The sequence below is a fragment of the Macaca mulatta genome, chromosome X, assembly GCF_049350105.2.
Source record: "Macaca mulatta isolate MMU2019108-1 chromosome X, T2T-MMU8v2.0, whole genome shotgun sequence".
Classification (NCBI taxonomy): domain Eukaryota; kingdom Metazoa; phylum Chordata; class Mammalia; order Primates; family Cercopithecidae; genus Macaca; species Macaca mulatta.
The window spans coordinates 48,251,613-48,265,327 of record NC_133426.1 but is presented as its reverse complement, the minus strand read 5'-3'; the positions used below and the strand labels follow the sequence as shown (position 1 = coordinate 48,265,327).

Below are 13,715 nucleotides of genomic sequence, written 5' to 3'. Positions count from 1 at the left end.
GTACCTGTGAGAAAGAACTGTCCCATTCCCAAACCATCGTCCCCACTCCAGCCTCCAGGCCCTTGGTTGGTGAGACCCTTGATGGGCAGTCTCATGCTTCTGTCCAGGGGAATTTCCCACCGTTGCTCCCCTGCATGGAGACTAAGTGGACTCTTCTATTCCCTGCCCATTACAGGGTCTACCGTGCAAATATCTTCCTCATTCCTCCACATTCCCCAGATGATGATTTCATCTGTGTCTCCTCCCACATACTCCCAAATGGGCCGTCCCAGGCTTTGAACCCGAAAATCGTTCAGAGCGCAAAGGCCAAGATGCCCAATCATCTGCTGCAGAATCCTGCTCCAGGACTGAAGTGTATAGTCTCTATCAAAATAAAAACTAGAGGCCAGGCGCGGTGGCTCACGCCTGAATTCTAGCACTTTAGGAGGCCAAGGTGGGAGGATCGCTTGAGCCCAGGAGTTCAAGGGGGCATTGAGCTATGATCATGCCACTGCACTCCAGCCTAGAGAGAGCAAGACCCCATCCCTAGAAAAAACAAACAAACCAGCCAACAACTGGAAACATCCTCCTCTAGAATGGTGGTCAGGAACATCTGTCTGCCTTGTTCCCTGATGTCTCTCCAGCACCTAGAACAGCGCCCAGCACGAGTAAGTACTCATTAGGGTTTTGTTGAATAAATGACTCCTTTGATGCAGCAATTCCACTTCTAAGAATCTTTTCTAAAGAAATATTCACACACGTGCACAGACCTGTGTGCACAGTAATGAGAGGAGCAAACAACTGGGGAACATTTGCAAATGTTTATTAACTGTCAGCGACTGATACAGGAAAATCGGATGAGGGAAGTACATGATGAACAGGAAACACAGTGAGGGGGGCTTGACCGGGATGCATGGCAATGGGAAAAGCAGATGGGAGATGCTTTCACTGGTACTTGGTGTGTGTGTGTGTGTGTGTGTGTGTGTGTGTGTGTGTGTGTGTGTATGTGCGTGTGTGTGATGTGTAAATGCAGAGGAAAAAATCTGAAATTAAACACTCAGAACTGCCCTCAGTAGTCATATCTGGGGAGAAAGGAGGGTAGTGCTGTTCTATGCAGAGAATACCTGACAATACTTGCTTTCTGAGATAGGCGCATAGATACACAAACCGAAATATGCATTTAATATGTCTTGCTCAGCAATGAAAACGCTAGTATCTAACAGAATGGCACACTGTAAGAAAATACAATGGAAATGCTAACATCGAAGTCTTGGAACACTAAGAAAAATGACACTCAATTTTTCACTGTTGTGAACACTTGCTTTCACTTGCTATACAGCTGATGACAAGGGGTCCGCCGCCATGCCCATGTTCGTGAAAGGTCACCACGTTCTGCTTCTCATCATGGGCATGTGTCATATCCCCGAGGCTAAGGCGAGAAGAGAGAAGGAAGGTAAGTGACAGTGAGTTCCCAATTCCCAATAACTCAATCTCAACTTCTCCTGACCTGTAGAACCTGCACACTCTGATTCTGCCCTACCTCGGGACCTGCACACACCTTCCACGGTTCCTCGAAGAGAACCATCCGCTCATGCCACAGTGACTTCCTCACCTGGTTTATCCATTCCTAGGCTAGAGGAAGATGTGGCCCACATATCAGGGCTGACGTGGGGTTTGGGAGTCCACAGCATCCTGTGTAGGAAGGATCACTGGATATACAGGATAGGGAGTAGAAAGTGCATGGGAAATCTCAGCATTCAGCCTCAATGATGTACCCCGGAAAATTATGAGAAGGGAATGATTTGGGGAACAAGTGACAAGATGGGATACCGGTACCGTAACAGAATAGCACATCTGCAGGGATGTGGGGGATGAGCCGAAGGTTCACTTACGGAGTTACTCGTCATCTTCCTCAGGGTCGCTGATCTCTTCATAAATCACCAGCTGCTTTCTCTCACGCAGTCTGTGGGTCCAGGCATGTTTCCCCCTTTTGGGTCCTATGATGGAGAAGAGTTGGAAGATGAGGGTTGGGTAGATTGGAGAGTGTTAGGCTCTTTTTTCTCAAAAACAGGAGATGCCTCCCTGCTCCCAAGTGCCCATGGGCCTTCTTTATCCAGTTTTTCACATTCTCTGGCTTAGAGAGGCTGAGACCTTAGACCCACACCAATACACACCAAATGCCAATTAAAGTTTTAGCTTCTGGCTCCTTCCGTTGTGAGGTTTAGATTCCCAACATCTTCACTTATGGGAACATTCACCCATACCTCCTTTCATTCTGCACATATTTGCTAAGGGCACACAGGCATACCTTGTTTTATGGCACCTCATTTTTATAGTGCTTCGCAGATACTGCAATTTTCTGGGGGGAATTCTCACCAATTTTACACTTTTCCATTATTATTCTATCTGTTATGGTGATCTGTCATCAGTGAGCTTTGATGTTATTACTGCAATTATTTTTTTGTTTCTTAGTCTTTTAAAATAATTTTTGTTTTTTATTCTTGTGGGTACACAGTAGGTGTTTATACTTATGGGGTATGTGAGATGTTTTGATACACGCATGCAATGCGTAATAATCACATCATGGAAAATAGGGTCTCCATGCCCTCAAACATTTATCCTTGTGTTACAAACAATCCAGTTACACCCTTTTAGTTATTTTAAAATGTACAATTAAGTTATTATTGACTATAGTCACGATGTTGTGTATAAATGTTTTGGGGGTACTAGGAACTGTGCCCACAGAAGATGGCGAACGTAATCGATCAATGTTGTGTGTTCTGACTGCTCCAGCGATGAGCTGTTCCCCATCTCTCTTCCTTTTCTCGGGCTTACCTATTCCCTGAGACACAGCAATACTGAAATTAGGACAATTAGCAACCTTACAATGGCTGCTAAGTGTTCCAAAGAAAGGAAGAGTTGCATGTCTCTCACTTTAAATCAGAAGCCAGAAATGGCTAAGCTGAGTGGGGAAGGCATGCTGAAAGCCAAGACAGGCTGAAAGCTAGGCCTCTTGCACCAAATAGCCAAGCTGTGTATGCAAATGAAAAGTTCTTGAAGGAAATAATAGTATACACTGCAAAGGAAAAGTTCTTGAAGGAAATAATAATACGAACACTCCAGTGAATAGAAGAATAAGAAAGCAAAACAGCCTTACTGCTGAAATAGAGAAATTTGAGTGATCAGGATACAAGATGAAACCAGCCACAACATTCCCTTAAGCCAAAGTCTAATTCAGAGCAACACCCAAACTCTCTTCAAGTCCATGAAAGCTGAGAGAGGTGAAGAACCTGCAGAAGAAATGTGTGAAGCTAGCAGAGGTTGGTTCATGAGGTTTAAGGAAAGAAGTCGTCTCCATAACATAAAAGTGCAAGGAGAAGCAGCAAACCCTGATGGAGAAGCTGCAGCAAGTTATACAGAAGATCTAGCTAAGATCACTGCTGAAGGTGGCTACACTAAACAACAGATTTTCAATATAGATAAAATAGCCTTTTTATTGGAAGAAGATGCCATCTAAAACTTTCACAGCTAGAGAGGATTCACTCCAACTTTGAAGGAAGTTCTAATGTGGGTAAAAGCTATCCAATAGCATCACATACTACAGAGAAATCTTTCATGAAAGGGAGAGCTAATCGATGTGGCAGATTTCATTGTGTTCAAGAACCTGCCACAGCCACTCCACCCTTCAGCAATCACCACCTTGATCAGCCAGCAGCCATCAACACCGAGGCAAAACTCTCCACCAGCAAAAAGTTGTGACTCAATGAAGGCTCAGAAGATTGTTAGCACTTTTTAACAATGAATTATTTTAAAATTAAGGTATGTACATTTTTACACATAACGCTATTGCACATAGTAGAGTACACTATAGTGTAAACATAATGTTCTTAATGCACTGTGAAACAAACGGAAAACAATGTGTGTGACTCTCTTTATTGCAGTGGTCTGGAACCGAACCTGCAATATCTCTGAAGTACACCTGTATTGGGTATCAGGCATTGAGCTGAGTAAGATATGATCCCAGGTAATCACAGATAAAATTGCTTGAGCACCTTTCACGTCATCAGGCCTTCTAGATTTAATTTAACGCCTCCAAACAATTTATGAACTATGATTCTTTATTTCTATCTTATGGACTAGGAATCTGGAATTGAGAAAATTTGGAAGACTTGCCCCAAGTCACATGGCTTTTTTAATATGGATGACAACTCCAGTCTGTGTCTCTGGAAGTCATGTCTAATGTCTCATTTGGAGCTGGGCGAGCTCCTCAGCCCAGCCTGGACCAGGTTTGTCTGGGATCCATGTCACATACTCAGTCCACACACCCGAACATAGCCAGGGAAGCCAGAGGGGTTGTTCCCGAATTGATTCCTCTTACCAGATCTCTTGTTAATCTTCTCAGAGGTATTTGCGTTTCCCGGGGGGCACAGCTGTTTCCCATCGTTTTGTGGGTCAGATGTTTCTGGCACTCCCTTTGAATCATTTCCTTCCTCTGCTGGCTTCTTGGGTATGATCTTTATAATGTGAAGGTCACAGATAAACAGTATCAGTCACATTTCTATAGTGCTTTTGAGCTTACAAAGCGTCTTCACATGCATTACCTTAATCAATGTTCTCAACAATGGTGCCAGAGTTACACTTACCTAAATAAGAGAAACCTGGGAGATCAGAAGCAAAAGTAATGGCCTAAATGAATGGGGTTTCCAGGGCTAGAATGCTTATCTTCACACTCTTTTAAGACTGACACTGGTGCAAACATCAGAAATCTCCATGTCATTGAGAATGTGGTACACAGAAGCTTTGGAGAAAAATAGCATTCTACGAATTCTCAAGGTCTACGAAAGGAAGAGCTTTTATAAGATATAAGGGATCCCATGTAAGCTTGTAGACAGCTGCTGGGAGAGTAAATGTAAAAACATAAGAGAAGGGACAAAACACTGCTGGGAAAGGTATTGTGGGGAGATGAATACAGGGAAGGGAGAGGGAAAGAAATGATTTGCTGAAATTAATCTAGGCAGCAAACAAAGCAGTACCAGATATGGCATAACACCCTACCAAGCCACCAACACTGAATGTGGAATTCAGTGAGGTGGTGCCCATATCAGTTCTGGTTACATTGGGATGTGTTACTGACTAACAATATTAAGCTGCTTTCTTCTTTTTTTGGAGGGGGACAAAATCTCGCTGTGTCACCAGGCTAGAGTGCAGTAGTGCGATCTCGGCTCACTGCAATCTCCCCCTCCCTGTTCAAGCGATTCCCCTGCCTCAGCCTCCCTAGTAGCTGGGACTATAGGCAGACGCTACCACGCCCCACTAAGTTTCATATTTTTAGTAGAGACGAGGTTTCACCATGTTGGCCAGGATGGTCTCAATCTCTTGACCTCGTGATCTGCCCACCTCAGCCTCCTAAAGTGTTGGGATTACAGTCGTGAGCCACCATGCCTGGCCCTTAAGCTACCTTTTACTCAGCTTCCTCACTTATGAAATAGTAAATAATACATGTAAAACAGACTAAGGGAAAGTCCTCTCTGAGCTTGTAAAGATTGTTCAAATGTAATAATAATAACAATGAATACCTTTCTGGATCCTTCTTTGAATTCGTTCTCCACACTGGCAACCCAACTCCCAGATGCCTTTACCATCTAAACCAGAGTTGAATCTGCACTTCTGGAATCACTCATTCAGGGGCCTCTGAGGGATCCCCTGGGCTGGGACTGGGGCTTCCCAGATGCCCCAGGTACAGACAAGGCCCTCAAGGAGCTCAAGGAGGGGCCAACAGTCAAAGCGATTCCTAAGCCATGTGAGTGAGCGGCCTCGGTAATAGAGGAGGGGCCAGCTGCTCCTTCCCGTTGCGAGAGTGGGTGTCTCAATGGAAGCACCAGCAGGCCTTATGGGGTAAAGCCCTAGTGAGCAACATCTGAACTTCATAAACAAATACAAATGTGAATGAGCTTTAAATGGCTTGGAGCTCTAGATTAGAGTACCACTGCCACTGCACCTCAGGAAAATTCTTTAACATCTCTGTACCCTGATAGCCTCATTTTATTATTAATTTGCTGATAATTATGATCTATAACACGAACTATGATTCTTTACTTCCATTTCATGGACCAGGAATCTGGAGCTCAGAGAACTTAGAAGATTTGTGCCAACAACATGGATTTTATATGGACGACAACTGAGGTGTGTGATTCATTACTATTTGGAGATAATAACAGAAACGTCATAGAGGTCTTCTTATGGGTTAAATTAATTAATCCACGTGAACTGCTTAAAAAAGTATCTGGCGACAGTATGAAAACAAAAGAAGTATTAAGGATCACAACTCTTAGTATTATCAAGCCGTTGATGCTACATCAGGTGTTGTGATAGACATGGGGAGAAGGAGGCAATGAGGGCATTTTTGATATGCTCCCACTGTTACCAGTGTTCACATCCATGAAGGGACAAAGGTTCTCTAGTCCTTTAGATTTGAGAGATACTCACCTTCGGGATGATTCTCTGGAGCTTGCCAAAAGTCATCTGAGGACGTTCAACTGAAAGAGAATACATCAGAATATTTGTTTGTTGGTAAAGATTTCCAAACTCTAGAGAGACTTCTGTCACATGAGGGCATTCTGTAGCAGAGGGTTATGAGTCCACTCACTGTTGAGGAGTTATTTCAGATTTGTTTCTGAATTATGTTTAGTCATGGTTGGTGCATTTATCTGTGGCATCAATTCAGAATTTTCCATCTCATGGTTTATCAAATGGGGGTTAAACCCCATCACAGTCTCATCTTATGTCATTACGTATCTTTTACTTTTTCCCAAATAATTAAATTGATTGGGAATCTGAACTGTATCCACTCAAGATGTGCAACAACTAAAAATCACTGTACACTTCAAATGGGTGAAGTGCACATACCATAAGTATGTCAATTAAGCTGTTAAATTTGTAATGAACCATGGATGATTTAGTCCTGTGGTTCTGAAATATTTTCAGTAAAAAGACACTCCTTTAATGTCAAAAACTTGGCAGATGCTCAAGCACTGGATTTTCAGATCTCTTATAGTGATGTGGGAGATGGTAGATTCTGGCCTGTTTACTTGGGCAGTAATAGGTCTATTGGAGACAGTTTGGACATTCTGACCTTGTCTTATGATTGTATTGTCAGAGCAGAAGACCAAGTAAACACATATGTTCCCCTAATAGTCCTGAAGTGTACAAAGATCTCTACCCAAGAACCTGTCTTTTTTTCACCCTATGTTATCTTTGCTCACTGACAATTGGGAAAGCTCTCTGTGTTGGATGAGGGATCACTCTTTCGAACTCACTTCCAAGCTCATCACGGAGAATTAGGGTTGTTTGGGAATGAGAAGACTATTTGGTTTTAAAAAGTACAGAGAAACAGTGTTCTTTATTACACAATGTGTTCATCACCCTCTCTCTTAAGATATTTATCCAGTATCTACATGCTGTTAATGAAACAATCTCTGGAAGTTTTTGGCGGATCTACACTTTTAACATTTTCTTTTTTTTTTCACTTTTAAAATTTTCTTAACTGTCCTTTGATTCATTAACAATGTTTAGCAAGAACAGCATGTCCTTTAAAAAGGAAATATTTCAAACACACAGAAAAGTATGGGGAATAATGTTGAGTTCAGTCCCATCTCAACATTACCCCATGACTATGTTAGATCTGATTTATTTATTCAGAATGTTAGAAACACTATAAACGGGCCGGGTGCAGTAGTTCACGGCTGTAATCCCAGCACTTTGGAGGCTGAGGCAGGTGGATCACCTGAGGTCAGGAGTTTGAGACCAGCCTGGCCAACATGGTGAAACCCCGTCTCTACTAAAAATACAAAAATTAGGTGGGCATGGTGGCGGGCGCCTGTAATCCCAGCTGCTCAGGAGGTTGAGGCAGGAGAATCGCTTGAACCTGGGAGGCAGAGGTTGTAGTGGGTTGAGACTGTGCCGCTGCACTCCAGCCTGGGCGACAAGAGAGAATCTCCAGTCCAAAACAAAAACAAAAACAAAACAAAACACACTATCAACAAGTCACGGCTGAAGCTGTCTGTGCAGCACTCACCAATCCCTGCCCCCCTCCTTCTCCATTTACAGCCAGTCTCCTCAATTTGATGGCTTTTTATTCACATTTATGTTTTTATGTATTTACCATTAACTTATTATCCATGAAAATATATATTACTGTTCTGCATGTTTAAGAATTTTATGAATGGCCTCTGTAGTTAACTTTCTGTATTCAATTTTTTTTTTTCACTCAACTCAGATGTGTATGAGGGAACAAATGCCAGAGGATCTTTCCCAAGTAGCTGAGTTGAAAAGCAATTGGGCTTCAGGAGACCTTTCCAGCCACTTCCCATCTACTCACCCTGATTCCTGTGGTTACGGTCATTATCAGAATCATTCCCCTGGAAGTCTGTGGCCTGTTTATTATGCATGAAAGGTGGGAGAGTGACATTGAAACCTAGAAAGAAGCAAAATGTTTATTCCTTAAGACACAAACTTAGGCCTGACATGGTGGCTCATGTCTGTAGTACCAGCACTTTGGGAGGCTGAGGTGGGAGGATTGCTTGAGGCCAGGAGTTCAAGATGAGCCTGGGTAACATAGAGAGACTCCCATATCTACAAAATATAAAATAAAATTAGTTGGGCATGGTGACATGTGCCTGTAGGCTCAGCTAATCCATAGGCTGGGCAGAAGGATTGCTTAAGCCCAGGAGTTCGAGGCTGCATTGAGCTATGATTGCACTACTACACTCTAGCCTAGGTGACAGAGTGAGAGTCTGGCTCAAAAAAAAAAAAAAAAAAAAAATTAAAAGAGAAAGAGAGAGAGAGAGAGAGAGCCAAGCCGAGAGGAGGAAGGTAGGGTGGGAGATGTGCTGTGATGCCACAGAGACAGTTGGGTTCATCAGAACAGACGCCTAAGGGAGAGAAAAGTGCAGGGTCCAGGTACAAGCTCCACCATGGTCAGTCCCTGCCCTCAGCCCTGACAGGATACAGAAGAGCAGAACACCCAGAAGCTGCCTTGCGATTTTTTCCTTCCCAAAAGGAAAATGTGGGGTGCTTTCTGCAGCCTAAGAAGTAGCCTAGGCAGGAAAAGTGATGCTCATGTATCCCCAGACTTGTCTGTTCCTAGAACTTTCTGTTACCTAGTTTAGTCATGGCCTCATAGTTTCTCTTCATGTACACATAGCTGATTTTCTCCGAGTATTTCATCTTTTCCCACTCTTTCTTAGAGAAGTACTTGGCAATATCATCGAAGGCCTACAAAAAAAAAAAAAAAAAAGAAAGAAAGAAAGAAAGAAAGAAAGAAAGAAAGGAATTTTGGCAGTGACTCAGCTAGGCATGTCTGCCATTCAGTTGGAGCTGCTTCCTTGTGCTGGATCTGGGAAGTGGGGATGATAAGCTGTCCTGGTTGATGCCATGGCTAACTCAGAGACCATGGGGGACCTACCCTAGCTTCTCCCATGGCACACAGTAGGGCTTTAATGCTGCTGGCTGGCTCTCTTCCCACCTTCCAGAATGGACTGAGAGTCGCCAAATGTAGTGCAGGGTCACAGACTTGTCTCCAGGGATTCTAGGTGATGACAGAGTGAGGGTGGGAGGCTCCCAAGGGTCCAGATCTCCCCAGATACCCTGCTCCTTGTTCCCAGTACCTCTGTCCTCCCCTCCTCAGAAATTTGGTCACCCTACTCTGTTCCCTGGACCACTGCTATGCCCCCTCCAGATCACCTCACCTTGCTTCTCTTCTTTGATGTTTTAGCATTATCCCTGGGTCTCTTTGCAAAGGCGTTGTCTCCATTCATGGCACCAGGAGCAGTCTGACCTGCAAGAGAAACAGTCCGAGACCTTTGGTCCTGTGGAGGGAGAAATCAGTGAAGGCCGGCCACACTCAGTCACCTGGAATCAGTTGTTCCTTTTCTCCATTGGGAGCTTATCTGTCCCTGAGTAAGGACATGGGGAGTAGTCGGATGAAAACAGGGAGCCAGGAGTTTCTGGGAGAAGTATTGATTGGGATGACAGGTTTCCTATGGGCAAAGCAGTCTTGAGTCTTTGGGAGGGGGTTAGCCAATGTCGTTAGTAGTTTCCCTGGAGCTAGGCTTACCCTGAAAGATGTACAGACCCTTGTTGGGGAGGCAGGGACGTGACTGTGTAATTTTATTGAGTGTGGGCATTCTGATGCCTCCACTCATTCAATAAAGGAAGGGAAGTGACTCCCAGAGATAACATGGTCTCTTTGGTAATGGATCTGATCAGGCAGAGGGATGGGGGGGGTTCTGTTCCATTGACGAGAAATGACCTTCGCTAATATGAACAGATTTAGAGGCTATTACTGGGTTACCTGTAAATTTTTAGAAGGAAGAGAGCTAGAATCTCCGAGACTACAAGAGCCCGCCATCCCTTAGAGAGAATGTGGGGCATTTCAAGTTGCAGCAAGCGGCCAGGCGCAGTGGCTCATGGCTATAATCCCAGCATTTTGAGAGGCCGAGGCATGCAGATCGCTTGAGCCCAGGAGGTTGAGATCAGCCTGGGAAACATAGCAAAATCCCTATCTCTACAAAAAAAAAAAAAAAAAAAAACGCAAAAAAATTAGCTGGGGGTGGTGGCACAGGCCTGTAACATCTCAGCACCTTGGCTGGCCAAGGGGGGCAGATCGCTTGAGCCCACAAGGTCGATACCAGCCTAGCCAACCTAGCAAAACCCTCTAGTAAAAAAATAAAATAAAATAAAAAGTATTGGTGGGGGCAGGGTAGTGCTCACCTGTAGTCCCTAGGCTGAGGCAAGAGATCTCTTGAGCCCAGGAAGTCGAGGCCAGCCTGGCTAACATAGCAAAACCCCACTTCTACTAATAACAATAACAACAAAAAAAAAAAACAGCATGGGCGAGGTGGTTCCTGCCTGTAGTTCTGAGGCCGAGGTGGGAGGATGGCTTGAGGCCAGGAGGTCAAGCCCAGCCTGGCCAACATAGCGAAACCCCGTCTCTACTAAAAAGAACAACAACAATAACAACAACAAACTAGCAGGGGTGGAATGGCACACATCTGTAGTCCTGAGGCCAAGGTGCAAGGATTGCCTGAGCCCAGGAGGTTGAGGCCAGCCTGGCCAACATAGTGAAATCCGGTTTCTACTAAAACCAACCAAACAAACAAAAGGGTGGGAAGGGTCGTGTACTTCTGTAGTCCTAGGGCCAAGGTGGAAGGATTGCTTAAGCCCAGGTGGTCGAGGCCAGCCTGGCAAACATAGCGAAACCATCTGCACTAAAAAAATGAAAAATAGAAAATATTAGTGGGAGCAGGTTGCTGCCTGCCTGTAGTCCCGAGGCCGAGGCGGGAGGACTGCTTGAGCCCAGGCGGTTGAGGCCAGCCTGGCCGACATGGCGAAACTGTCTCTACTAAAAAAAATGAAAAATAAAAAATATTAGTGGGGGCGGGGTGGTGCGTGCCTGTAGTCCCGAGGCAGAGACAGGAGGATTGCTTGAGCCCAGGCGGTTGAGGCCAGCCTGGCCGACATGGCGAAACTGTCTCTACTAAAAAAAATGAAAAATAAAAACTATTAGTGAGGGCGGGGTGGTGCGTGCCTGTAGTCCCGAGGCCGAGGTGGGAGGATTACTTGAGCCCAGGCAGTCGAGGCCAGCCTGGCCGACATAACGAATCCCCGTCTCTACTAAAATACAAAAATGAAAAAATATTTCCAGGGGTGGGATGGCACAGGCCTGTAGGCGCGAGGCCGAGGCGGGAGGCTCCTCCATGATGATCGCCCTGAAAGGCATTAGTTGTCTTTCAGTCCTCAAGATTTTGGGAAGCCCAAGCACTTGAGGCCCCTACGGAGGCTTCCTCCTTTTCTATCTGCCCCCATTGGCCCATCTAGGGTGTCCCTTCAAGAGAACCTACCTCAGAGACAAAGCAGTGGTGGCGACGTCGGCAGCAGTTGGCGACAAAGTGTGGCTGGAGGAGGAGAAAATATTCTGTGATGTCACTGCCCCAGGATGATGGACCAATCAGGGCAGTCAGTGAACTCCATCTGGCCAATTAGAAGTCAGAACAGTAGGCGGGACAAGCCAAGCTGACGTGGGGTCTCTCAGTCCAGGCTCCAGGGACAGAACCTTCTCAAAGCGAGGGCAGAGACTCTGATTTTCCCGCCTAAAGCGTCCCCTGGGATTGGCTACTCCAAGTTCAGAGTACGCATGCTCTGATTTTCTCTTTAAATTCTTTCAAAATCAGAGTACGCATGGGCTGGTTTTGTCTTGCCATTTTTCCTATCCCCACCACCACCCCCCGTGGTGCATTTGTTATCCAGTTTTAATAAGCAGTGTATACGAAGCAAGTCGCCATCTCAAATCCTTCCTGTCAGTTTCTAACTTTTTCATGTATGGGATTTTTCCTAGGAACTCTGTAGTAACGTAAGAAATTTGGGCCGGGCGCGGTGGCTCACTCTTGTAATCCCAGCACTTTGGGAGGCCACAGCTGGTGGATCGCTTGAACCTGGGAGGCAGAGGTTGCAGTGAGCCACGATCACGCCAGTGCACCCCAGCCTGGGCAACAGAGCGATACCCTCTTTTCTCTACACACACACAAAATAAAATTAGCGAGGTGGGGTGGTGTGCCTGTAGTCCGTTACTCAGGAGGCTGGGTTAGGAAGATTGCTTGAGCCCAGGAGTACGAGGTTGCAGTGAGCCATGATTCGGCAACTGCTGCCTACCTGGGCCACAGAGCAAGATATTGTCCAAAAAAGAGAGAGAGAGATAGAGAGAAAGAAAGAAAGAAAAATTTCAATGAGTCAGTCCCAGTGGCTTATGCCTGTAATCCCAACACTTTGAGAGGGTGAGGCAGGAGGTGAAAGGATCACTTGAGGCCAGGAGTTCCAGAACAATCTGGGATACATAGTGATACCCCCATCTCTACAAAAAATTTTTTTAAAAAGAAATTTAAACTAAAAAAACTCACTTCTATATATGTTTTTTTCTAAAAGACCAAAAAACCAGAAATATATTTTACCCATTGATATTAATAATATTTATAATAATAGTATTAAAAAGAGTATGTAATTAGGGCCCACTGTGTTCATCAGGGAGCTCATAAGTCAATTTGTCTAAGAAGTCTCCCTTACCCCCATCCCTAGCACCTCCAACAAGTCCCCATTCCTCTCTAGGCTTTCCATGTACAGCCCTGATCTCTCTAAGATCCCCCCAGGATGACAGGGAGCTCCCTTAGGGCAGGGACAGGGCAATGGCCCTTGAGCCCAGCACAAAGCCCTTTATGTGCATCTTCCCATTGATTTTCACAACCTTCTCTTGAGTTAAATACTATTATCATCCCCAGTGTGCAGATGTTGAGACTGAGGCTCAGAGAATTAAGCAGTCTGCTCAAGGTCAGTGGGTGACACAGCTGGGATTCACCCAGAAGTTGAACTGAGTCCAAAATCTGTGCTTTTATTTATGTATTTATTTATTTTTAATTAAAATAATTTCCATAATCTTATCTCAAATTGTAATCCCCACGGATTAAAAATCCCAGTGGGGGAGGTTTTCCCCTTGCTCTTCTTGTGACAGTGAGTTCTCACGAGATCTGATGGTTTTATAAGCGTCTGGCATTTCCCCTGCTGGCACTTCTGTCTCCTGCCACTATGTGAAGAAAGTATTTGCTTCCTCTTCACCTTTGGCCATGATTGTTTCCTGAGGCCTCCCCAGCCATGTGGAACTGTGAGTCAGTTAAATCTCTTTCCTTTAT

The 13,715-nt window shown here is 44.9% G+C and overlaps 1 protein-coding gene across 3 annotated transcripts; it reads right to left on the bottom strand.

Moving 5' to 3' along the window:
• Positions 1–786: 786 nt before the first annotated feature.
• Positions 787–11,983, bottom strand: LOC709052 (putative protein SSX8). 3 transcript variants are annotated; one of them, XR_013412838.1, is made up of 9 exons: positions 11,880–11,983; positions 9,726–9,814; positions 9,138–9,252; positions 8,357–8,452; positions 6,466–6,515; positions 4,358–4,493; positions 1,816–1,976; positions 1,001–1,408; positions 787–965 (listed from the first exon to the last, which is right to left on the bottom strand). XR_013412838.1 is itself a non-coding variant. In XM_077988699.1 (9 exons), the coding sequence occupies exons 2-8, from the start codon at positions 9,792–9,794 to the stop codon at positions 1,876–1,878; spliced, it is 690 nt and encodes a 229-aa protein (XP_077844825.1). In that variant the 5' UTR covers positions 9,795–9,814; positions 11,880–11,983; the 3' UTR covers positions 787–1,408; positions 1,872–1,875. The 3 variants fall into 3 exon arrangements, 2 of the variants coding, with proteins under 2 accessions (XP_077844825.1, XP_014982839.1); XM_077988699.1 differs by adding an exon at positions 9,443–9,565 and having other exon boundaries at positions 787–1,408; positions 1,872–1,976; XM_015127353.3 differs by having other exon boundaries at positions 787–1,408; positions 1,872–1,976.
• Between the last annotated feature and the right edge of the window lie 1,732 nt (positions 11,984–13,715).